The sequence below is a fragment of the Elaeis guineensis genome, chromosome 2, assembly GCF_000442705.2.
Source record: "Elaeis guineensis isolate ETL-2024a chromosome 2, EG11, whole genome shotgun sequence".
NCBI classification, from domain to species: domain Eukaryota; kingdom Viridiplantae; phylum Streptophyta; class Magnoliopsida; order Arecales; family Arecaceae; genus Elaeis; species Elaeis guineensis.
The window spans coordinates 82367006-82393842 of NC_025994.2; the positions used below are offsets into that span (position 1 = coordinate 82367006).

General features: G+C 32.1%; 1 protein-coding gene across 1 annotated transcript in view; it reads right to left on the reverse strand.

Annotated features, from left to right (window-relative positions):
* Positions 1–354: 354 nt before the first annotated feature.
* LOC114913795 (uncharacterized) overlaps positions 355–26837 on the reverse strand; it is a 61800-nt gene continuing 35317 nt past the window's right edge. Inside the window, exons 4-10 of the mRNA XM_073251158.1 lie at positions 10894–10953; positions 10243–10416; positions 8423–8548; positions 6203–6385; positions 4847–5029; positions 2844–3265; positions 355–966 (exon numbers count right to left, since the gene is read on the reverse strand). Coding sequence (XP_073107259.1) covers positions 355–966; positions 2844–3265; positions 4847–5029; positions 6203–6385; positions 8423–8548; positions 10243–10416; positions 10894–10953 — 1760 coding nt within the window. The remainder of the gene's footprint in view (positions 967–2843; positions 3266–4846; positions 5030–6202; positions 6386–8422; positions 8549–10242; positions 10417–10893; positions 10954–26837) is intronic.

The following is a 26837-nucleotide window of genomic DNA, read 5'->3' on the forward strand; positions in this document are numbered from 1 at the left end:
CATATAGGAGAATTTTTGCTCCACCTCTAATCCAAGTCTAAATTATATCCAAAAAAAAAAAAGAAAAAAATCCTTTCGGAGCCTTTTTCTTAAAAAAATGTGTCAAAAAAAAAAAAAAAAAAATCAACAACTAACCTCAGAATGAAATTTCAAAGCATGTCATGGATTACAACACAACCAACAGTACATGAATTAACACACACTCAGACCTGCCAGATGAAATCAATCCCAGAATTTAACCTAGAGGTTTTAAAAGGTTTTTTCAAATGTCGATGCAAATCAACCACAATAAGTCCACTCAAAGAAACAAACCACCTAAAGAAACAAACAAACGGGAGACAACAAGCAAGCAGCTTAGAAGTAATGCCGCTTTTCAGATCGTTCCGGCTCCCTGGTAAACGAGGCCTTTATGAGATCAACATAGAGACGCACCTGCGACGTAAGGAAGAATGCCATCACGGGGAAGCTCAGGGCCGCATATAAGATGTACAACCCAGACTCGAGCTCGTTGTGGATGACGTAGAAATAGCCGGCACAGAAGGAGATGAGGTTGGCGGCGATCGACACGAAGAGGGTGGTCATACCTCCTATCAGCTTCGTTGGGAGTGCGGTCTCGAAATCGAACGCGTGGAAGCGCGAGGTGACGATAGAGAGGAAAAAGACGAGAGCCGTCACTGAGGAGCAAAGGGCGATGAGGGACGACATGGCGAAGACCTGGAAGGCGCGCTGGCCCTCGAACATGGGAATACCTGTGCTGTCATTGCCTCCCGGCACGCTGGTGGCGGAGGTGTAGGCTACCGCGGCGACGAGGGCGGCGACCACAGAGCATGACTCTGAGGTGCCGATAAGCCAATCCCGAGCGTCCTTCATCAGTTCCTTGTGACTGTTGGTGAAGATCTTCTGGGCAAGCTTGCCCTCTGAGTTGTAAAGCGCGAAGAAGCGGGGTCTCACGGATTTCTCGACATACTGGGAAGTTTGGGAGGACAAGACAGAGATATTATAAGCTCAACCAGATTTAAGAGGAAGCAGAATTTGATGAATATGTAAAATTTCAGCAGGTGAAATATTCTAAAATTTGCTTTGGAACCAATAAATGTTCGATAGGATTATAGAGTTCATCTCATCTTATTCAAAATTATGCTACTAAGGTAAGTTTCTAAAATTTGAGGAAAACTTGAGTTCCACTAAACTAAGTTGGTAAAAGCACTCTATAATTTGGGTTGCTTGAAGAGTGGAATTGTCTGTGGTACATATCCTACCTCATCGAAAAAAAGTTTTCGCTATTTGTCTTGCTTGATTGTAAATACAATTTGGTTGCACCTTAGTTGTGTTCTCTTTCTTAATTAAAATCTGAATGACTTTGTTAAAACAATGAATTCTCATAAAGTGAGCACATAATGATATGAGATTTATACTAAAAAGATGGCAGCAACGGAATGCACAATGGGTTTTTAAAAATAAATGAAACAAATATATTATTATAGATAACTAATGTAACTACATATAGAAAAAGATAGAAAAAAATAAATACATATTTAAAACAAAAGATAAAATTAGAGAAAAAGTTGAGGGACATGGTAGATTGAGAAACTAGCATTTGAAACTAATGGGATCAACTATATGACCAAAGAACTGATAAAAAAGAAAAAAAATATGAAGAAAATTGAAAGACATTGGCTCGACGATCAGAGAGAGTGCTTTTGAAAGATTTGAAATTGATATTAGTTGGTGATTTATAAAGTCTGAGAGAGAGTCCATATTGTTGCAAATAGAAAGATACAAAAATAAAACAATATTGTGTTTATCAGTCTGATATTAACTAAAATGGGATTTATAACATTATTTCAGATATTATTTTAAAAAAGAAAAATTTGACAAATGAAAACTATTTGATGTATTTATCTCTTATTTTATAGTGTACTATATACGTGTAATTTGTAATATAGTATAGATAAACGGGAGTGAGATGCATTGAATGAAAGCTATAATCTAGTTGAACACAAGCAGGGGTTGGCTCGAAGACTTTTCCTGACTTGATATTGAAGCAAGCCAAGTCATGTTATCTTAGGCTAAGAATGTGGCTCATGTAACTTTGTGCTAGCTTGGCTCAGTTTAGCTTGCTTAAGGCCTGTTTGGAAGCTGATTATATAATGGTTAGGGATTGTTGGCAATTGAAGCAGCTAAACAAGAATAAAAAATGATATGCCTTAATTGGTCAATCTCAATCTCTATTAACTTTGTTTCATGTGGAAGGGTAAAATAAGCTCTCTCTTCTTTCTTGACTTTTTGACTTATCCTATTAACTCTTACAACGTTAGCAATATAGCAAATAATTCTAAATCATAGTTATGTAATTAGATAGTAGTTAGCAATGGTTTCAGTTATTTACCATCAGTTAATTATTCAGTATCAAACCTTAGAGTCTTTTGGAAGATGAATTAGTGATGATATAACTACCCCAGTCTGAACCATGGATAGTGCAGCGCAAATGGCAGCATGTAGCACCTAACACCATCTATTTTTTGTCAGGGTCAAGTAGTGAGGTAGCGTTGGGGCCGGCAGGGGTAGAGGTGATGGGGTCAACAGTAGTGGAATAGAGGGTTTTGCAGTTGCTCTTGATGGTGTTGCTTGCATTATAGAACTCGTTTGGTTGACGAAAAGTAGAGGGGGGAATAGATACTTCCTGGAAAGTAGAGAAAGTACCTCTTGTTTGGTTGGAGTTTTTAAAGAAGCGAAAGTGAAAAAAATACTTTTTATAGGAAGTCACTTCCCATATTTCATGTGAAGTAAAAATCCATAAGGAAAATGGGTTTTCACTTCCATCAAAAATTTTGACGACTAACCACTTTCATAAATATCCATGCAAGAGCATGTATAGTGGGCCTCCCCCCTATCTCTCTCATGTTTAAGTGAAGCGAAAGGGTTGGAATGTCCGATGAGTAGGGGAAGAGCCAAACCTTGTACCACTTGACTTCCGCTTGCATTTGAAAAGCTGCTCCTGGGATACTCCAATGCCGCTTTTGGACGGATTTGGCAGCCAAATGCAGAGCGCTGTTCCCTTCTTTATCCACCATTCCAAACGAAGACAACATTCCTTCCCTTTTGAACATATATTTATAAATGTCAGTCTGTCCGTACTCCGCTGCTAAGAGAACAATGTTCTTCCCATCTGAATTCGTTTCATCAATTGCCGATGGATTGGTCTTTAGAATGTCCTTCACCATCTCTATCACACCTCTCTTTGCTGCTATTAGAACTGGTGTAGCTGCCCAACATTTATTAAAGGAAAATATAAAGGAAAGAATTAGCCTGTGATAGCAGCGTCAAGAGGGCTACCGGTGATTTATATATATTGACCCCATTCTTCTACCAGTGTGTAACTAAAATGAACTGATTTCAGATTCAAAAAGTTATGCCTCTCCTCCTACTCCTGCATCTTTATTACACACCTTTTCTTCTCCTTCTTCTTTTTGTTAAAAAATAAAGAAATGACAAAAGCTCTACTTAAAATCAAAAAATGATGAAAAAGAGAATGAATCAAATACAGATATGTATATCTATATAAGAGGCAGCAATTAGCTCCTAGTTATCCTTAACAATATTCAACTGTGGAGATTCATGACTCTGGAAACAAATAATTACCACAAAGCTCCAAGCTTGAGAAATTCCCCGGTTCTATTCTGTAGTCTTTCAAACAAAGTTTGGCCACGAAGGAGCTGCCACCACAGCAAGCATCCCTTCATTTTTTGAAGTGAATACCCGGTGGCTAATTTAATTCCCGGACTGATATTCACCTAGTTGCATGTCATATTATGCACAAAAGTAATTAAATTATTTTATAAAGACAAACCATAAAGATCAAACAAAAGTACAAGTATTATACAGATTACCTACATAAATATGCAGTACAAAGTATTACACAAAGCATGCATCCAACAAAAGTTTTTGCTAGAAAAGCCAAAGTATTATAATATAAATATATATAGTGATATGCTGGGATAGTTTTGAGAGCATTTGGCTTCAACTGCTTTGTAACCAAAAGTAACGAAGGATCTCTGGAAATGAAAATCGGCATAATTTATCATGACCTAAAAGTAATCGGCTAGATACCAAGATTCACATATTTTTTATGTTTTTTTACCAATACATCAAATGAAAACAAAATTGACTGTTAAGATTACATGTTTCTATATTTCATTTATAGTTTAGGAACATCCAAAATAACTGAAAATTGATTTGTAAATATTCTAAATATCTAGATTAAAATTAACCATTTTTAATGGCAAATTATGTATATATAGTTTATGCTATGTTTTTGCTTACTAGATATCATGCTATATTCTGCCAGTTTGATGAATAGATAGGGACCTTCACAATTAAAAATTTTCGGTTCCTAACTACTTTGTATATCTTGGATCATACTAAATGGTGCTACATTTGCACTCACACATGCACACAAGTGCGTGCGCATGCACATGCACACACGTGCATGCGCATGCACATGCACATGCACACACACATATATGTATGTATATCCAAAATTACATGTTAGAAAGCCATTAGGCTGCTTGATTTGCAGCGAAAAATATTTTGGCTGATAACTATATGGCCACATGCATTCAATATGTCACTAACTAAATCTTGTGCTTTTCACGCACGCGCGAAAAAAAAAAAGCTAAATCTTGTGCTTGTATAGCCCTGTTCACTACAAATATGCAATCAATATGATCATCTTGGCCACTTTTATGCCAAATTTGATTAGTTTTTAAAATTCAAACTGCTTCTAAAATAGGCTGGTGAGCTTATAGAAGGGTAAATTAGCATATAACTTAAAGCATGGGAGTACCTTCAATTTGCTTTTTTGCTTTTGAAGCATCATTTGCTTTGCAATCGCATGTAAGTTGAAGCACCGTAGGACCTTCAATTTGCCTTTTTGCTTTTGAAGTATCATTTGTTTTCTTGGTCAGTTTCTTACAACCGCATCTAAATTGAAGCACGATGCCATCGCTTTTGTCCAGTTGCATGTCATCTTACGCACAAAAGTAATAAAATTATTTAGAAAAGATAAAATATAAATTATTTTAAAAAGACAAAATATAAAGAGCAAAACAGATTACCTACATAAATATGCAGTTCAAATATTACACAAAGCATACATCCAACAAAAGTTTTCGCTAGAAATACCAAAGTGTTATGATATAAATGTATGTAGTGACATACTGGGATAGTTTGGGAGCACTTGGCTTCCACTGCTTTGTAACAAAAAATGATGAAGGATCTCTGGAAATGAAAATCGACATAATTTATCATGACCTAAAACATGTAACTGGCTAGATACCGAGATTCACATATTTTTTATGTGTTTTACTACTATATCAAATGAAAACAAAATTGACTATTAAGATTTCATATTTCTATTTCATCAATAGTTTAGAAACAACCAAAATAACTGAAAATTGATTTGTAAATATTCTACATATCTAGATTAAAATTAACCATTTTGAATGGCAAATTATATATATATATATATATATATATATATATATATAAATATAAAATTTATGCTACGTTTTTGTTTACTAGATATATTGCTATATTTTGCCAGTTTGATGAATGGAAGGAGACCTTCACAATATATAAATATAATTTATGCTATGTTTTTGTTTTCTAGATATATTGCTATATTTTGCCAGTTTGATGAATGGAAGGAGACCTTCACAATTAAGAATTTTTAGTTCCTAAGTACTTTGTATATCTTGGATCATACTAAATGGTGCTGCACTTGCATGCACACATACACGCAAGTGTGTGCACACGCACATGCACACACACATATATGCATGTATGTACGTATGTATGCATGTATGTATATCCAAAATTACATGTTAGAAAGTCATTAGGCTGCTTGATTTGCAGCCAAAAACATTTTGGCTGATAACTGTATGGCCACATGCATTAAATAAGCTTTCAATATGTCACTAACTAAATCTTGTGCTTTCTACACACACACATGCAAAAAAAAAAAAAAATGCTAAATCTTATGCTTGTATAGCCCTGTTCACTACAAATATGCAATCAATATGATCATCTTGGCCACTTTTATGCCAAATTTGATTAGTTTTTAAAATTCAAACTGCTTCTAAAATGGGCTGGTGAATTTATAGAAGGGTAGATTAGCATATAAATTGAAGCATGGGAGTACCTTCAATTTGCTTTTTTGCTTTTGAAGCATCATTTGCTTTGCAATCGAATGTAAGTTGAAGCACCGTAGTACCTTCAATTTGCTTTTTCGCTTTTGAAGTATCATTGGTTTCCTTAGTCGGTTTCTTACAACCGCATGTAAATTGAAGCACGATGCTATCGCTTTTGTCTAGTTGCATGTCATTACGCACAAAAGTAATTAAATTATTTGAAAAAAAAATAAAACATAAATTATTTTAAAAAAACAAAATATAAAGAGCAAAACAGATTACCTACATAGATATGCAGCACAAATATTGCACAAAGCATACATCCAACAAAAGTTTTCGCTAGAAAGGACAAAGTATTATGATATAAATGTATGTAGTAACATACTAGGATAGTTTGGGAGCACTTGACTTCAATTGCTTTGTAACAAAAAATGATGAAGAATTTCTGGAAATGAAAATCGACATAATTTATCATGATCTAAAACATGTAACTGGCTAGATACCAAGAGTCACATATTTTTTATGTGTTTTACTAATATATCAAATGAAAACAAAATTGACTATTAAGATTTCATGTTTCTATTTCATCAATAGTTTAGAAACAACCAAAATAACTGAAAATTGTTTGTAAATATTCCACATATCTAGATTAAAATTAACCATTTTGAATGGCAAATTACACACACACACACACACTTTATGCTATGTTTTTGTTTACTAGATATATTGCTATATTTTGCCAATTTGATGAATGGATGGAGACCTTCACAACTAAGAATTTTCAGTTCCTAAGTACTTTGTATATCTTGGATCATACTAAATGGTGCTACACTTACACACACGCATGCAAGTGCCCATTGCATGCGCACGCGCATGCACACACACATATGTATATATATATGTATGTATGTATATACAAAATTACCTGTTGGAAAGCTATTAGGCTGCTTGATTTGTAGCCAAACACATTGGCTGATAAGTATATGGCCACATGCATTAAATAAGCTTTCAATATTTTCCTAAGGAAATCTTCTGCTTTCTACACACACACAAAAAAAAATAAAAAAGAAAAAAAAAAAGAAACTAAATCTTGTGCTTGCATAGCCCAGTTCACTACAAATGCAATCAACATGATCACCTTGGCCAATTTTATGCCAGATTTGATTAGTTTTTTAAATTCAAACTGCTTCTAAAATGGACTGATGAATTTATAGAAGGGTTAATTAGCATGTAAATTGAAGCATGGTGGTACCTTCAATTTGCTTTTTCATTTTTGAAACATCATTTGCTTTCTCAGCCGGTTTCTTGCCATCGCTTTTGTCTAGTTGCATGTTATATTATGCACAAAAGTAATTAAATTATTTGAAAAAGATAAAACATAACTTATTTTAAAAAGACAAAATATAAAGAGCAAAACAGATTACCCACATAAATATGCAGTACAAATATTACGCAAAGTATGCATCCAACAAAAGTTTTCGCTAGAAACGCCAAAGTATTGTGATATAAGTATATATAGTGACATATTGGGATATTTTGAGAGCATTTGGCTTCAACTGCTTTGTAACAAAAAATAGTGAAGGATCTCTAGAAATGAAAATCGACATAATTTATGATGACCTAAAACACGTAATTGGCAAGATACCAAGATTCACTTACTTTTTATGTTTTTTACCAATGCATCAAATGAAAACAAAATTGACTGTTAAAATTTCATGTTTCTATTTCATCTATAGTTTTGGAACATCCAAAATAACTAAAAATTGATTTGTAAATATTCTAAATATCTAGATTAAAATTATAACCATTTTGAATGGCAAATCTCTCTCTCACACACACACAGACACACATATGTATGTATGTATATGTATGTATGCATGTATGTACATCCAAAATTACCTGTTGGAAAGCCATTAGGCTGCTTGATTTGCAGCCAAACACATTGGCTGATAAGTATACGGCCACATGCATTAAATAAGCTTTCAATATGTTGCTAACTAAATCTTTTGCTTTCTACCAAAAAAAAAAAAAAAAAAAAAAAGAAAAGAGAAAAGAAAAGAAACTAAATCTTGTGCTTGTATAGCCCAGTTCACTACAAATGCAATCAACATGATCATCTTGGCCAATTTTATGCCAGGTTTGATTAGTTTTTAAAATTCAAACTGCTTCTAAAATGGACTGGTCAATTTGTAGAAGGGTTAATTAGCATGTAAATTGAAGCATGGTAATACCTTCCTTGGCCGGTTTCTCGCCGTCGCTTTCAAATTGCCACTCCTTGGTTCCCGAAACAAGTGCTTTCATGACCCGACGTGCATACGTGTTCTTTCTCTTCTTCTTTCTGATTTCTTTGACCTTGCCTACTCACAACAACAGAATTTTAAAGCAGTACCAAACATAAGACTAGATGCATCATACTGTATTTCTGACATATGCTCGAGCCAACGTGTAACTCGTTTGGTTGGCATCCCTCTCCACTTCTAAGGGCTCCAGGCTAAACTTGGTGCTGGCATTCATTCTCAACGTATTTTTTCTCAAAAAAAAAAAAAAAAAACTGTCAAATGCTCAAAAAATTTGGTAAATAAATTATATATTTGTGTATTGATGGCAATTTTCACTACTAGAAATAAGGACTTCACCAACGGACAATTCCCTTAGAAACTTGACCCAGTTTTTTAGGTAGCTTGACCCATTCAGTTTGTAGGTCAGGGTAGCAGCCCGAAACTTGGGTATGTTTCAAACACTCCTCCCTAATAATCATCATGAAAATTTCTGGTGAAGGTTGTTTTTTTTTTTTTTTTGGTAAGAATGAAGGTTTTGTTTACATTCATGAATAACCACTTTACTTGCCAAAAAATACAAAATAACCAATTTTCCTTTCATGGACTATACGAAATGTATGCTAGACTATAGCTTACACGTTATACTTGCTTTAGGTCCAACCTTTTATGATTATTATTTTACCAAAAACATTAGAATGGATGCTTTCTTCTCATGCGAACCAGTGTTTGGCTTGTACAATATAAATAAGAGAACGTTGTCATGACTGTGATTTGATATGAGCAAAGAAGTTTGAAAGGAGAAAAAAATTGCGGGCGAGGGTGGACATTCATGATGGATATCAAAGGCAATATATCTTGGTTTTCTTCATCATTAAGAACTTTTTTCTAATTAGAATATGCATAAGAAACAGAATATATTTAGAATGATTCTTTTGAAATACTGATTTTCCTCCTCTCCTATTTGGAATAGATGTTTGCATGTAAGATTATCCTTTGTTTTTTTTTTCTCCCCCTTTTTTCCTAATCACCAAGTTTATCATTTCAGTTACATCTCAGTTCTTACACTTTCTGAGATTGGTTATCTTACTTGTTGAAATATTAAAAATATTAATAACTTCAACATATTCCTATATTTATATACAATTCTTCCTTACAAGTCCTTTAAAATATAGATAATTTTATTTATACCAAACTTGAAGAGTTGCAATGGTATTTAATATATAACTTTTTAAATATTTTTATATTATATATTTTTATTTAGATAATTTATAATATTTTTTATATAAAATCTGGTTAGATTAGTTATCAAGCTCCTTGGCCAAATCGATCTTGTGCATCCTTATTTGAGGTTTGAGTTAAACTTGGTATTAATGTATACTCTTAACTGGTATTTTTATTTTGTGTCAATTAGTCATGTCTTTGAAGAGTATTTTTGACTTATTAAGACAAATAAAGATGAGCTACAAACTAATACTAGATTATTTATCACAAATTAATATGGGGGAGAATGTTATCTCTTGGTAATTTTAAAAAATACCTCTAAAATATATAATGTCATGGATTCATGGCTTACAAGCTACTGCTTGGCAATTTATCATTACTATAGGGCAAACTATTATATTTTGGTTTTTTTTAAAATATTACCAAAATAATGTTGCAGAAGTTATGATTTCTTATCATGAGTCTTGGGCAAGGTAAGACTATAGACAGAAAAGCATGCTATATAACTTTATGTGAGGCTTAAATATATAAGCCATAGAAATATATCTTACCTGTGAAAGAAAATAGGAAGACAATTGCTCTAAGAACTTGACCGAAGATGTTCTTGAAGAATGATTTGAGATATTCAAGATATGTTTGCTGATTTGGCGAGATAGGAGGAATGCCTTGGTTTTGTACCACAGTCTTCTCTTGATCTGCTTGGTCTCCTCTTCTAACTCCTTCCCCTAGCAAATTAAAGATGATAAAAATGCCTCCAATTTAACCAAGGATATATTTGGCATCCTAGATCTTTTGTACTTTTGTCGCCCTCTGCGAATTAGTAAAATACCACATGGAGATTGAAGATAGCAAAACTTCTGCAATTGTTGACTTTTATTTTTACTCTTTTTTAAAATCAATAAATCTTTGCTACCAAAAGCTCTAAAAATTTTACAAACAATTTCAAGAAACAAAAAGACTTCATCATACATGTTCTGCAATTTATTCATTTTTTTCCTTCTTGGATTTTGAAAAAATTAGTCACATTGCTCTTGAAATCAGTAAACCTAGGACTATTCTTAGCCATTACTCTTTAAATAGTCCCAAAAGTAAGGGCAAAACATGTGACACCCCAAACTTTACAATTTAACAGATAATCAAATGGCAAGCATATATGTATGTACATGCATACATACACATGCATGCATATATGGAAATATTACCTGAGCTTTCAACATCTATAATGTGCTTGGACTTATCATCACCATCATTGGTCAATGATGCTGCAAGAAAAATGTATCATCTCAACTTAATTAGTGGGAATCCATTTGATAGTTCTAATTGATCTATATCAATTGGATAATTAAATGTATCTTGGTTTTCTTCTTCATTAAGAACACTTTTATATTTAGAATATGCACTAGAAATTAAATTTTGAATGATACTTCCAAATTACTGATTATCCTCCTCTCTCATTTGGAAAGTCATGAGATCGCATAAGAGAGTATCTAATGGGCATTTTGTAGAAGTTGTCATTATATATGATATATATCGTTATAGAAAAAGTTTCCTTTTTCTTAGACAGAATGCAAAAACCTACTTAAAGGAAACAAGCTCATCATCCTAAAGAAGTGGGATCGAGAAAGAAAAAGAAAAGAAGTTTCAATATTTGAAACTAGTAAAAAATAACAGAGTGAGGTATCCACTAAAATGGAGTTTTTGTTAGAGAGCTTAGAAATAGTTGCAAATAATGATACGTATATGGGAATTAAAATTTTTATATACTATTGTTTGTTATGTTTGGGTATACCTTGTCAAGCCTTCTTTGAATCTTACGAGTTATACTTTATGATTGCATTTATTGGAGGGTTAAAAGGATCAAAGGATTTCCTTTGCATGTTTCAGTTTAACATACCAATAACAACAAAAAGTGACCAATCTTTTCCTCTTAAAATTGAAATTTTTAAAAATAAAGAGAGTATTTTAAAATGTAAGTACATCTAGTTTTGCATCAAATCTAGAAGATACTATGTAGAGTGGAATAGTTTATTCCAAACTAGAATGGGTTAGGGGTAAATCACTTAAGTCTCTAAGCTAATTTCGTACACTTTTGCTTACCAACCAAAAGTTCTAGGTTCAATTCTTGAATAGTAAATTCATGAATCTGGGAATGAATAATACGACATGAATGGATCTCCCGCTCTCTCAAAAAGAAAAAAAACTATTTACTCCCTGTCAACTTATTTATAGATCAAATATAAGCTATATTTTATTTGGTTTACACAATCTATGTTTTAGTTTGTGTAATGACCTAGGACCTCCCCCAAGGTGTTATCTAGGTTCTTTGGTCCTGTATAAATATCTAAGACTACATATTATATAGTTGATGTAGGACTAAACACATACCCTCAAGAGTCCTCATAGTTTGCTTATTATTGTAATCAAAAAGTAGGTTTTGCTTTTATTAATCCAAAGATTGATTTTGATGATGTATTAATATTCATTTGAGAGAATGATTGCCGGATTTCTTAGATTGCTCAAAGATTATACACAAACTCAAGAAGAAATCCTCTTTAAAATAACTAAAGTTCAAGTTTCTCAAAATAATCGTTATGTTAGGAAGAGAGGAGTCGGACATTAAGAGCCGACACTTGAAATACCATAAGACCAAATAGAAGCTTTCAAGTTTTGGAAAGTTCACGAGTCGACCTTAAGGAAGCATGAGTCAACCTCGGCACTCCAAAGTGAGACCAGTATGCTCAAGAGTTGGGCCCAGACTCAGCAGAGTCAACTCTTAAATGTCTCCATCACAAGATAAAGAATAATAAAAAAATGGTCTATTTATGCGTCAACCTTAAAGCTCAATCAGTCGACCCAACAAGTCAGGAGTTGACGACAGATTTAATAGAGTAGACTCCAAAATGATCTTGGGTTGAAAATAGAGGGTAGTGAAAAGTTGCATGTTAGTGAGTCGATCCTAGTGCCTCAAAAATCAACCCCAGGATGGAAGGAATCAATCCTAACTTCAATCGAGATGATCCTAAAATGGCCACAGTCAAAAGATAGAGAGCTACCCAAAGACATAGTGCTACAGGAGTTGACTCTTGATAGAGATGAGTTGACCTCTGGAGATGACGAGTTGACCCATGGAGAAAAGGCCTAAGGGCTAGTTTTTTAGAAATCTCCAATAGATAGAAAATATGGAAAATGGCTATTTTGGCTACTGTAATAGTCAAATTAACTATTCTAGCTATTTTTGAGGATATTTAAGTAAGGATTTTAAGTGGAGGATATAAGAAATTGAAAAGAAAGTTCATTTAAGAGAGCATTCAAGTCCAAACCATCCATACATTCAATGTTAGAAAAAAAGAGGATAAGAGCATTGATTGTTTGAGCTATCAACTAAGAGATCCCTCAAGCACTCATTCAGCCCTCTCTAAAGCAAGAAAGGAGAAAATCGAAGCACATAAAGAGCTATATCAGCGACTTGCATTGTGCTTTATTAAGAATTTTCTTTTGAGCTTTAAATTCTTATTATATTTGTATTCTCTAATTTATTTTAAGTTTTTTGGAACAAAAATTTGGGGATAAGGCTAGTCCAAGCTTAGAATTGGAGCATATTAAACAAAGTCTAGGAAGACTTAATTCGGGATATGTTTTGGTTTACATTCTTTGGTGAATCGATTGGGTTGGTGTGAGCCTAATTCAAAACAATCAAAATGTAATCAAGGAAGATTGTAGTTGGAATTTCTAAGTAGGGATCTTAGTGAGTAGATATAGGTATTGAGTTTAATATCAAACCACTATAAATTTCATATGTTTGTATCTATGTTTCTTTACTTGCTCTTCATTCCTATTTAATAGTTCAACTTTTTATTTGTACTTCATATTCACTTCTTTAATTGTCAATTAGAGCATATATTTATCTTTAATTTTTAAAAAATCTAATTCACCTCCTCTGGGATTGCTACCTCGAGGCAACAATTGGTATCAGAGCCTACTACTTAGGCCCTTCTAACCAAATAATTAAGAGTCAAAGATTATGGCTACTTTGATTGGATCCTCTATTTTTAGAAAGTATGAAAGAAAATATTTATTTAAGTACTCGATTATGATATATGGAGTGTCATAATCAATGGCCCTCATACATCCATTATTTATATTAATGATGTGGCCTATCTCAAAGTAAAAAAGTATTGGAACGAGTTTGATAAGAAGATAATCCAGCTAAATATTAAGGCCATGAATGTGTTTTATTGTTCTTTAGATGAAATAAATTTAATCATATTTCTACTTACATCTCTGTAAAGGAGTTATAGGATAGTTTCAGATGATCCATAAGAGTACAAATTAAATTAAAAAAAATCTAAAATTAATATGCTTATATATAACTATAAATTATTCAAAATAGAACTAACTAAAATTATCACTAAAATATTCTCTAGGTTCACTACTATTATAGATGCTTCAAAAAGTCTTGGTAAGTCCTACACTAATAGTAAACTTATATGCAAAATTCTCAAGTATTTACCAAGATCATAGGAGGCCAAGATGATAGTGATATAAGAAGTTAAAGATCTCAACAAGTTAGTCTTGAAAGAACTACTCAGATCTTTGATGACTCATGAATCAATCACGAAGTAAAACATGGAAGATGAGACTAAGAATAAGAAGAAGACCATCGCATTGAAGTCAACTACCATAGAGGATGAAAGGGATGGTTCAAAAGATGAAGATGAGAATGAAGAAATAGCCCTCATAATAAAGAAGTTTAGAAGATTTATAAAGAAGAGAAGGCAAGGCATTAAGAAAAAGCAATCAGTGAAGGGGGAACCAAGCAAGGATAAGGACAAGGAGTAGCTGTCCGTATGCTATGAGTGTAAGAAACTAGGACATTTCAAGATTGATTTTCTCTTACTCAAATAAGCACCAAAAAAACTAAGAAGGTCATATTTTCTACTTGAAGTGATAGTGAGGACACCAGTTTGGAGAAGAAAAAAAGGAAGAAATTACCAACTTATGCCTCATGGCACATGAGGATGAAGTAAACCTTAAAATTTTTATTGAATTCATTTTTAAGGAGCTACAAGATTTATTCTATGATTTAATTAAAGACCTAAAAATGCTGGGAAAGAAAAATAAGGAGCTTAAGAAACATAATTAAGTTCTAGTTAGAAGAAAAGAAATTTTTTTGAATGAAAAAATGGTTTTAACTGATGGAAACATTAGGGTTAAGAATGAGATTGGTTAGTTAGAACTAATAGTAGATAAGTTTGCTTTAAGCTCTAAAAAATTACAAATGATTTTGAATAATTAAAGAGCTATTTATAATAAAGCTAGATTATGATACAATCAACTAATAAAATATAAATTTTTAAAGAATATCTTTGTTAAATCTAGCTTTAATTACTCTTCTTTAATAACATGCTTCAAATGCAATGAATTTGGATATAAAGTCTTAAGCTGCAATATAAAATAGGTACAACTTTAATGAAGCAAATTTTGATTCCAAAAGAAATCAAGCTGACTAACTTTGAAAGACCCAAGAAAGTTTGAATACCTAAATTGAAGACTTCAAATGTTCATTTTGTAGGTGAGTCTAACATTTTGTGCATTGAAAGAAGAAGATTTGGATAATAGATGCTCGAGGCACATAACAGAAGATGAAGTTCAATTCATTAGAGGTAGAAAAAGGAGTGGTGACCTTTGATAATAATAATAAAGGAAGAATAATTAGTTTTAGTAATATAAAATCACCTTTCTATCTTTATTAAACATGTTTTACCTATAGATGGTTTAAAGTATAACTTACTTAGCATAAGTCAACTTGATGACAAAGGTTTTAGAGTTTCATTTGACTCTTCTCATTGCATTAGCTCTATTTCCATAGACAATGGCATGAAGTTCATAGAACATCGGCATAGAAATGTATACATGATAGATTTTAATGATCCACATGAAAAATATGCATTGTTTAGTTTCTATGAATGTCAAAGTCTTGGAATTGCCATCGTAGACTAGGTCATATAAGCATGGACATAATTTCAAAATTAGTTAAGAAAAAATTAGTTAATGGTTTATCTAAAATCAACTTTGAAAAAAATAAAATATATGATGCATATTAACTAGGTAAATAGACTAGAGTTTCATTGAAATCAAAGAACATGGTTTCAACTACTAGGCCCCTTGAGTTATTACATATGATTTATTTGTGCCAACTAAAACCACAAGCCTAGATGGCCAAAAATATGGTTTTGTTATTATTGATAATTTTTCTTGATTTACTTAGGTATTATTTCTTGTACACAAATATGAAGCTTTCAAATGCATTTTCAAAACTGTTTAAGAAAGTTATAAATGAAAAGGGCTTAAATGTTTAAAGATAAGAAGTGGCCATGGAACTACATTTGAAAAATCAAGATTTTGAAAAATTGAGTATAAGTTTTCTGCACCTAGGACACCTCAATAAAATGGAATGGTAGAAAGAAAAATAAGACTTTAGAGGACATGATGCATACCATGTTATTGAAAACAATCTCCTAAAATATTTTTGGATAGAGGTAATTAACATAGCATTCTATATGCTAAATCATGTATATTTTGAAGAAAATACCCTATGAGCTTTGAAAAGGTGGAAAGCCTAATGTAGGATATTTTAAAGTTTTTGGATGTCAATATTTTATTTTAAATAATGGTAAAGACAAATGAGAAAGTTTAATGCAAAATCAAAAGAAGATATATTTTTAGGATACTTTCTACTAGTGGAGCATATATAGATTTCAATAAAAGAAAACCTTAGTATTAGAAGAGTCCATATATGTAATATTGGATGAGTCTAACAATCTTCCATCAAGGAAGAAAGTTTCTTGATGATGCAGATTCTATTGAGAAGGAGATGGACAGATTGAGAATATGTGACAAACCTTCTCAAGATGAAGAACAAAAAGATCAAGAACATGATGAAGAGCATGAGGAGCATAAAAAACCATCAAATGCACTTCAACAAGGTACAAATGATTTACTAAGAGAATGGAGGTATGCATATAGCCATATAGAGATTTAATAATGGAGATCTTTCTTATGGTATAAAGACTCAGTCTTTACTTAGAGATATTTGCAATCATCTTGCTTTTATTTCACAAATAGAGCCTGAAAACATAATTCAAGTAGAAAAAAATCATACTTAGATTAATGCAATACAAAAAGAACTGAATCAATTTTAAAGAAATAAAATTTGGAACTTAGTTAAAAGACCTAGAGATCATCCAATAATTGGCACAAAATGAATGTTTAGGAATAAACTTAATGAAAATGATAATATAGTAAGAAATAAAGGTAGACTGGTTGTACAAGATTAAAATTCAGAAGAAGAAATCGATTCGATCAAATCTAGTATTGACCTAAGGATTAATTTTAATGAGCATAAAATATTTGATTACCTATTTTGATACTAATGATTCTGTTAAATATCTTGTGAAGAGGTTTTTGGGAAGCAAAAATTATTCTTGAGAAGCATCTATGGAATGATAAGTTTTTGGAATCAAAAGAAGCTGAATGGATAAGGCTATATTATAAAAAATCTAAAAAAAAGGACTAAGAGCTAACTCCTAAATTTAAAGAGTCGACTTTGGTATGCTATTGTGAAGTGGCATAGATTAGGAGTCGTCCCTACTTGACTTTAAGTTGACTATCTCAAAAAAAATAGAGAACTATTTCTATGGAACAGTCTTCGAGCTGACTCTTACTTCTATTAAATAGATTTGTAGTTTGCTCGAGTCGACCCCTACTTACAATCGAGTTAACTCAACTATGGCTGATGAATATAATGGCTAGTTCTATAAAAAATTTGAAAGTATGTAGATGGATTCCAATAGCTAATTTTTGGTCCCCAATTACTAGAAATAACTATTTTGATATTTTTAGTGAATTTAAAGGCTACAAAATAAATTTAAGAGCTAAGAAAAAAGATACAATAAGTGAAAAACTCTAGAGCAATTATTGGGCATTTAAAAAAGAGCTACAAGCATCCAACCATCAAAATGTGTTGAATCTTTAAGGAGTTCTCAGTGCATTGATTGCGAAGCTCCTTCAACTCATTCTTCAAAGAGTTTTATCAATTTTTATTTGCTCTTTTAAGAGCTTTTTCTCAATGCTATTACTTGTACCTTCATTATTCATTGTTAATAATTTTTAATTAGGATTGAAACTCTAGAAAGACTTATCCAAGGCTGAAATTGAATTGAGATTATTGTAAAGGCTTAAGAATATAGTTTTGGTTGATTTCTATAGAGAAAATTAACTGAATTTTAATTGTGAGCTCGAAAAATAATCGAGTTATAATCTTGAAGAGATTATAGTAAAATTTCTATGAATGGCTTGAGGAATGGATTTAGGTGCCGAGCTTGGCAATGAATATAAATTTGTGGTGTTTATCTGTGTATGTTTGGTATTCTTGCTTGCTTCATATTTGCATCATTGCTTCATATCTATAGCTTAGCATTCTTCCACCACACTTCACACACATTGAAAATTATGCATGCAAAGTTTAAATTTTTGAAAAATCAAATTCAACCCCCGCTTCATGAGTTGTCTCTTTGGGTAATAAGTGGTACCAAAGCTTAGTGCTCAGGTTGATTTGATCTAACAGTTAAGAGTGAAACATCAAATAATAATCCAAATTGGTGCATCTCTTGTTGAAGGGTAATCTACCAATAGACCCTCTTATTTAATAGCATAAACTATATATATTATAAAATATGCATGCACATATTCATTCAAACACTTGATTATAATATTTGGAGTGTCATAATCAATGGTTCATATGCACCTACAATCATGATAGATGATATCATCACTCCCAAACTTGAAAAGGATTAGGATGACTAGATAAGAGGATAGTTCAATTTAATGTTAAAGCTATGAATGTTCTATATTATTTATTAGATGTAAATAAATTCAATAGCATTTGTACTTGTATTTTCATTAAGAACATATGGGATAAGATAGAGGTTACCCATAAGAGTATCAATCAAGTAAAAGAATCTAAAATCAACATTCTCGTGCATAAATATAAATTATTTAAAATGAAATAAAATTAAATCATAACTGAAATATTTTCTAGATTCACTAATATTGTTAATGACCTTAAGAAACTAGGAAAGTTTTATTCTAATAATGAGTTTATTCATAAAATTTTAGATTACTTTCTAGAGCTTGAGAGGTGAAGATGACCGTAATTTAAGAAGCTAAAGATTTTAACGCTCTATCTTTAGAAGAATTACTCGGTTCACTCATGACTCATGAGCTGACTATAAAGCAAATCAATGAAGAGAAAGCAAAGAAAAAGAAGACCATTGCCCTCAAATCTACTACTAAGGATGAGAAACAAAATGAAAAATTGGATGATGAAGAAAAGGATGATGATATTGCTCTTGTCACCTAGAGATTCAAATGTTTTATGAAGAAAAAAAGGCAAAATGTCAATAAGAAATCATTCTCAAAGGATAAGTCAAGAAAGAAAAAAGAAAAAGAAAAGGAGGGGCCCATGTGTTATGAATATAAGAAGCTTGAGCATTTCAAAGTCGATTGTCCTCTTAAGAAATCGATAAAGAAGATAAAAAGGAAAGCTATGATGGCCACTTGGAATGATTATGATGACTCAAGTTTTGATGCAGAAAATCAAGAGGTGGTTAATCTATGTCTCATGGCACAAGAAGAAGAGGTATATCTTATAGCTAATGAAAGAAAAAGAAGATGATATCTTGATAGTAGCTGCTTGAGGCACATAATGGATGATAAAACTTAATTCATCACCCTTGAGGCAAACGAAGGAGGAGCGATAATCTTAGGTAATAATGGTAAAGGACACATCATCGAAATGGATAACATTTGTATCACTCATCTATATAGAAAATATCTTATTGGTTGATAGATTGAAATATAATTTATTAAATATTAGTCAATTATGTGATAAAAGCTTTAAAGTCTCTTTTGAATCTTTGATGTATATTATCTTTAGTCCCAATAATAATGACATTATGCTCATTAGATATAGACATAATAATATCTATATGGTTGATCTGTAGGAGTTGGTGCAGTGTTTCCAAACCTTGGGAGGCCATGAGAATAGTCAGGGTATTGGCTCTCAAAGATAAGGATGAAGACAGCCAGGATAGAAGCTACTTTAATAGGTTAATCGGCTCAATCTGAGACTGGATCGACTAAATTCTAAGGTGAGTCGACTCGATTTCAGATGAGTCAACTATGTCTCAGAGAAAGTGGCCAAACAGAAACATGCATTTTGAGATTTTTCAGACCGACATGCAAGTGAGTTGACTCAATTTCAGTTTGAGTCAATTTAGTCAAACTGAGTTGATTCAGTCTGAGACTGAGTCTGCTTAGTTTCATGGGCAGAACTGTCTAGATTTTTTATTTGGACTTAGGGTCAGATTTGATCCTAGGGGTCTTAAGACCTGATTTGAGAGATCTTAAGGGGGCTAACTAACAGTTTGGATTAAGATTAAGTCCAAGAGATGAGAGTATGCAAGATTTAGACTTGGGTGAGTACTTTTATGTATGGATTAACCTAGGGAGTTCTTTAGACTCGGATTGTTTAACCCATTGTAATTGATATACATACAGGTCTTGTAATACCAAGGATAAGTGGAATCAAAAGAGCTTTTTGTTCCTAATCTCTTTGCCTCTCTTTTTAGTTTTGCATGCCACCCAAGGCATTACGCGTGCCCCCTTTCCCTAAAAGGACGCATGCAGTATCTAGAATCAAGTTCGGATCTAGGACTTGATGGTTGCTGTTCCTAAAGTGTCTGGATCGCCATGGATTCTTGTAGAGAAGGAATTCATCACAAGTTTTCTCAGATCCATATAGGTGCATGATGGTTTTAATATGATCTAGATCATCTTTTCATGAAGAATAGTCAATGTCTAGTTGTAATAAATGCTAAAGTAAATGAAAATAGTTGGTTGTAGCATCATAGGCTAGGTCATGCTAGCTAGCATAGATTTGATTTCAAAACTTATTAAAGATTTACCTAAAATGAATTTTGAAAGAAATAAAGTTTGCGATGTATGTCACTTAAAAAATAAACTAGGAGTTCTTTCAAATCTAAAAATCTTGTTTCAACTACTAGATCTTTAGAATTGATTCATATGGACTAATTTGGATCTACTAGGACCACAAGCCCAGAAGAAAAAGATATGGACTTATGATTATTGATAATTTTTCTTAATTTACTTGGGTTTTATTTTTGGTACAAAAGGATCAAGTTTTTTTATATTTTCAAAGATTTATTGAGACATTTTAAATGAGAAGAACTCAACTGTAGTTTTTATAAGAAGTGAGCATGAAATTGAATTTGAAATTAGCAATTTGAAAGCTTTGCTTTTGTAACCAAAAAGGAAATGATCATAATTTATTAGCACTTAGGACATCTCAATAAAATGATTTTATAGAAAGAAAGAATAAAATTTTAGAAGAAATGAATCATACCATCTTATATGAAAGTAACTTTCTAAAATATTTTTGGATAGAAGTAATTAACATAGTATATTATATTTTAAATCATACTTTGATCTAACTGATTTTGAACAAAACATCTTATGAGATTTGAAAAGAAAGAAATCTAATATTAATTATTTTTATATTTTTAGTTATTAATATTTTATTTTAAATAATAGATAAGATGAAATTGGAAAGTTTGATGCTAAGTCGGATGAAGGCATCTATTGGATACTCGTAATCTAGCAAGGCATACAAAATCTTCAATAAGAGAACTTTTATTGTTGATGAGTCTATTCATGTTATATTTGAAGAAATCAATGACTATCTTTGAGAAAGAAAGATATTATTGATGATGATGTAAGAATTCTAAGCAAAAGAATAAAAAATCTAAACTTAAAAGAGCTTCAGTACAAATTGATGAAGAAGATGATAAGGATGCTGAAGAAAGAAATCAGGAAGATGCTCAAGGACAATATGAGAATCTATCCAAGGAATAAAGGTATGCCTATCGACATTGGTGATCTCTCATAAGATGTAAGAACTTGATCATTGTTAAGAAACATTAATAATCATCTAGCCTTTGTATCTCAAATAGAACCTAAATCTATTGAGGAAGCTGAAAATGACCCAAATTGGATTAATACAATATAAGAGAAACTAAGTTAATTTAAAAAAAATAAAATTTGAACTTCAGTAACTAGACTTCTAGATCACCCCATAATTGGAATAAAATAGGTATCTAGAAATAAATTAGATGAAAATAGAATAATAGTTTGAGATTAAGCTAGATTAATTGTAAAGAGATATAATCAAGAGAAAAAAAATTGATCTTGAAATTTTTTTTGCTCCTATTGCTAAATTAGAAGCTATTAGATTATTGCTTGTATTTGCATACTACATGCATTTCAAACTTTATTAAATAGATGTTAAAAATATATTTTTAAATGGATATATTGTTAAAGAGGCATATGTTGAACAATCTCATGATTTTGAAAGTCATAATTTTCTAAATCATATTTTTAAATTAAATAAAGCATTATATGGCTTGAAATAGGCATCCCATACTTGATATGAAAGGTTAAATAAATTTTTTCTTGATAATAAATTTACTAAAAAAATACAGATATTATATTATTTTTTTAAAAAAATAATGATTTATTGGTAGTGCAAATCTATGTAACTATTATGTTTGGTGCTACTAATGAATCTCTTTGTCAAGAGTTTACTAAGTTAACATTAGAAAAGTTTGAGATGAGATAATAGAAGAACTAAATTGCTTTCTCGAACTCCAAATCAAATAAACTAAGGAAGGGATCTTCATCAACCAAATCAAGTACATAAAGGAGATACTTAAAAAATTTGAAATGTAGAATAGCAAGCCAATTGAAATACCTATTATTCCCTCTAGTAAGCTTGATAAAGATGAAAGTGATAAGGGTATCGATCATAAATACTATCGAGGTATTATTGGATCTTTACTCTATCTTATGGCAAGTAGATCCGATATAATATTTAGTGTATGTAGATGTGCAAGATATCAATCAAATCTTAAAGAATCTTATTTATTTACTGTTAAAAGAATACTTATATACTTAATTGATACTTTTAATATTGGCTTATTATTTTTTAGATATTCATCTATTAAATTAATTAGTTTTTTCGATGCTGATTTTACTGATTATAAATTAGATTAAAAAAGTACAAGCAAAATTTATCTATTTCTAGGTGTTAACTTAATCTCTTGGTTGGACAATAAAATTCGATGACACTATCTATAGCGAAAGCTGAGTATATTGCAGTTGAAGGTTGTTATACTCAAATCTTATGAATTAAGTAATAACTAAAAGATTATGATATTATACTAAATAAAATCTTCATAAAATATGATAATGCAAATGCCATAAACTTAATTAAAAATCTATTTCAGCCCTCAAGAAATAAATATATCGAAATAAGACACCATTTAATAAGAGATTATATTCAAAATGATGTTTTAATGCTTGATTTATGAGCATCGATAGACAACTAGCAGACATCTTTACCAAATCTTTAAAGAAAGATTTAGTATGATTAGAAGAGAGCTAGGTATTTGTGACCCCTTTGACTAAGCCTATCTTTAACCCTTTCTCTCTCTCATTGAGATTCTTAAATTTGATCTTTTCTTGAATCTCAAGTTGGTTGATTTCACGCTTATCATATTTTGGTGGAACACCTTTGAGTCATCTCTTGCTTTAAATATTGATTTTCTTATGAAAATTCTACATTTTTGATCTTGGACCGAGTCCAAGTCGACTTGTACTTGAGTTCGAGTAGACTCCAAATCAAGTTGATTCTAGAAGAGAGCTTGAGTCGACTTCTGGTTGGGACCATCCATGTTAAAAGATGAGCCATCTCTTTCCAAAACATTCCAAAACCCTCACTATGTACCCTAGAACTTTTCAAAAGCCCTCATAGACCTTTTCAAGGCCTTTCCTTATCCTTTTCCTAATTTTTTTTCTTTGATTCCTCTTAGTTTTGAGCATGGATGGGTCCCCGAAAGCAACTTGCATACCATTTGAAAAGGACATGTAGCAACTATCAAGCGGAAAGCAGGACAAAAGCTCGAAATGATCATGCCAACCTAGTCCCATGCTCCCATGAGTCCATCCTCTCCCTCTCTCTCTCTTTGGTTCGTAGCAACCCTAGCCGGACATGTGGTGACAATGGAAAGGAAAATTGATTTTAGATCTTCAGAGAAAGAGGGATTTACCATAGGTCAGAAAAATAAGGAGCAAGGGTAGGAATACTTGTGTTCATTGGATGTTTCGACATACCCAAGCCTTGTTCATGAATTCTATGGGAGTGTTTGGCATGGATCAGGTGGCATGAAGGCTACTGTGAAGGGGACTAGGATTGTTTTCACTGAGCAGAGGTCTGCTCCTGCCATATGGTTGCAGCGATAGGGCATATCACCATCAAGGTATCAAACAAAATGATGGCACTATAATTAGTTTTGGGAGTCAAGGAGGTGGATGTTTTGGAGGAGCTTTTTGTTGGTTGGCTATTAGTTGAGTTGCATCTTCACCACATCATTAAGAGGATCTTGTTTTTGAAGACTGGACACTTCGACTTCATATAAGAGAGAGATTGTTGAAAAATATGTCCTAAAGTCAATCATCAATCTATTGATGATTGTACTTATTCTTGTAAATTATATATAAATTTTTATTAATAAAAATTATTTGACTTTTTTATTACAAATTATTCATCTTATTTTAAACTCCTGTATTGTAATGAAATCCTTAGGACTATATTTAATCGATAAAGAAGGATTTATCGTTTAGTCCTTAAAAATATTTACGACCGAATAATATACTATTAATAGGATGATAGCAATATCGAGTATAGGCCGTTGTATGCCATATGAGTTGACTGTCCTCTTAACCAAAGAGTGTGGAGATACTGTTATAGTATGTAGATGAAATATAGGAGTACATTTATATCAAACGTGACCATTTATCGAGTAGTTTGCTGTCAAGAGTAGCTCGTGAAGGGTATGGGTATAAGTATCCCTCCGATCTGAGATCACTACGGTGAGTTGTAAGTAACTCACTGTATTTTAGTACTATATTATCTGAGTTCTAATTCAATGATGGAAGGATATTGGATGCAATCAAATACTTATCAAGTCAGTGTGTGAGTCACGATGGAATTGACCTCTCTGAATTAGTAGGAGATATGCATCAGTGTATTTCAATTTAATAAAATCTTGATCAGGATAATTCATGTGATGAATTTGAAAGGTTGAAATACAATATGGTCGACTATATTAGGATTGACAGTCAAACTCTAGGTCACCTTGAGTATTAGGGTCAAAAGGATAAATTATACGATAACCATACGCCAATAGGTTCTAGAATGTTGCTTTATAACCTTTCGATCTATCCAGATGTCGGATCTCATTATTAGATGGTTACATTGATTAGTATAAAAAGTTATTCTTATGCTACCAGCTTAGGTTCGAACCTATAGGGTCACATACACTAAAAATTTTGATCAGATCTGATTGCTGAAGAGTCTAATTAGATTGTGACCTGGTGAGGAGTCCCATTAAGACTGGGACTCTGGAAGAGAGTCTCATTGGACTGAAACTCTACTATTAATAGAGAATTAATTAATAATTAGATTATTAATTGACTCAATTTGATTGAGTAAAAAATTTTGGATCATGTCTAATTAAATTAAATTCAGTTTGACTCATATTGAGTTTAATATGATCAAGCCTGATTGTAAGAAAAATTTGATCCTAATTCGATCAAGACTTGGGCTCAGTTAATTTCTAATTGGGTTAGAAATTTATGAAGATAATTGGGCTTCTAATTTGATTAGATTCATTTCCAATATTGGGTTCAAATCAGATTTGATTTGGTTTAGAATTAATTTGAAAATAAAGAGTCCCAGTTGGTAGGGATTCTATACTTATCTCCTTGCACCACCTTGGACCCATACACTCCTTCTCAACACTAAATTAGATTTGGCCTGAGCCTTTTGGCATAAAAAAAGTGGGCACAGTGAGGGTGAGCGATAAAGTATGGTGAGTCATGATCTTATCTCCTGCCTAATTTGTATACGATCCAAATTAGAGATAAGGTGATAAGATGGAAAAGAATTTTTCAAACAAGAAAAGAAGGAGGTGCCTAATTATATTTTTCCTTAATTTTCTTAGGGAGTTTTTGTATATGTGAGATATCAGATCTCCTCCTCACACCAAAGAGCTTTTTTTGAAAATTTTGGGATGCCCAAAATTTGATTTTGGCATGCCCAAAATTTGATTTTGGCATGGACTCTATGGCGCCCTCCCCTTGGATCAAAACCCTAGCACTAGTCTATATAAAGGGGGCTCCACTCTTGGATGCCCCAATATTGATTCTCTTGCTGGTTTTTAATTTTCTTCAAAGCTCTTTCTTTTCTCCTCTTCCTCCTCCAAATTCTCTCTTCATTTGGAGCATCCAAAGCTTTTGAAGGAGAAGGAAGAAATCAGCCTCCAAGATCCTTACAAGCTAGCACTTTCAAGGAGTCTGATCTACGTTGGTCTTCGTATGGACGTTTCATAGAGGTCAGATGACTTCGTGTGACTGTGAGCAACCTGAGGAAGATCGTTTTCAAGCGTTGGACCAGCAAAGATCAAGAATCTTTAGTTTGATAATGGTTTCTAAATTTTTTTGATCATGTTTGTTAGATCTAATGATTAGATCTACATGACAGTATCGATTAGATCGATGCAAGTTTTTTATTTTCAAATTTCATATGCATATTAAATCATGTTATTAGTTTTAGTATGATAGTCTAGATTAGATCTTATGCATGTAATTTAGATTAAACTATTTAATCTTATTATTTTACTGCATAAAAATTTTAAAATTGCATGTATAGCACTGTCATTATTTTTTTCAATTGGTATCAAAGCCAAGTTAGTTATGATATGATTTAATATGCTATTAGATCTGATAATATATTTTAGATCTGCTTATTTGCTATTTAGATTAGATCTAAATATATTTTATTTTTAGATCTGATTATTTATTTGATAGATTAGATTATCATGAGTAGTAAAGTACTCAGATTGGGTAATTATCAGACCCTCCGATCATAGGAGCAAGTAGAGTTACA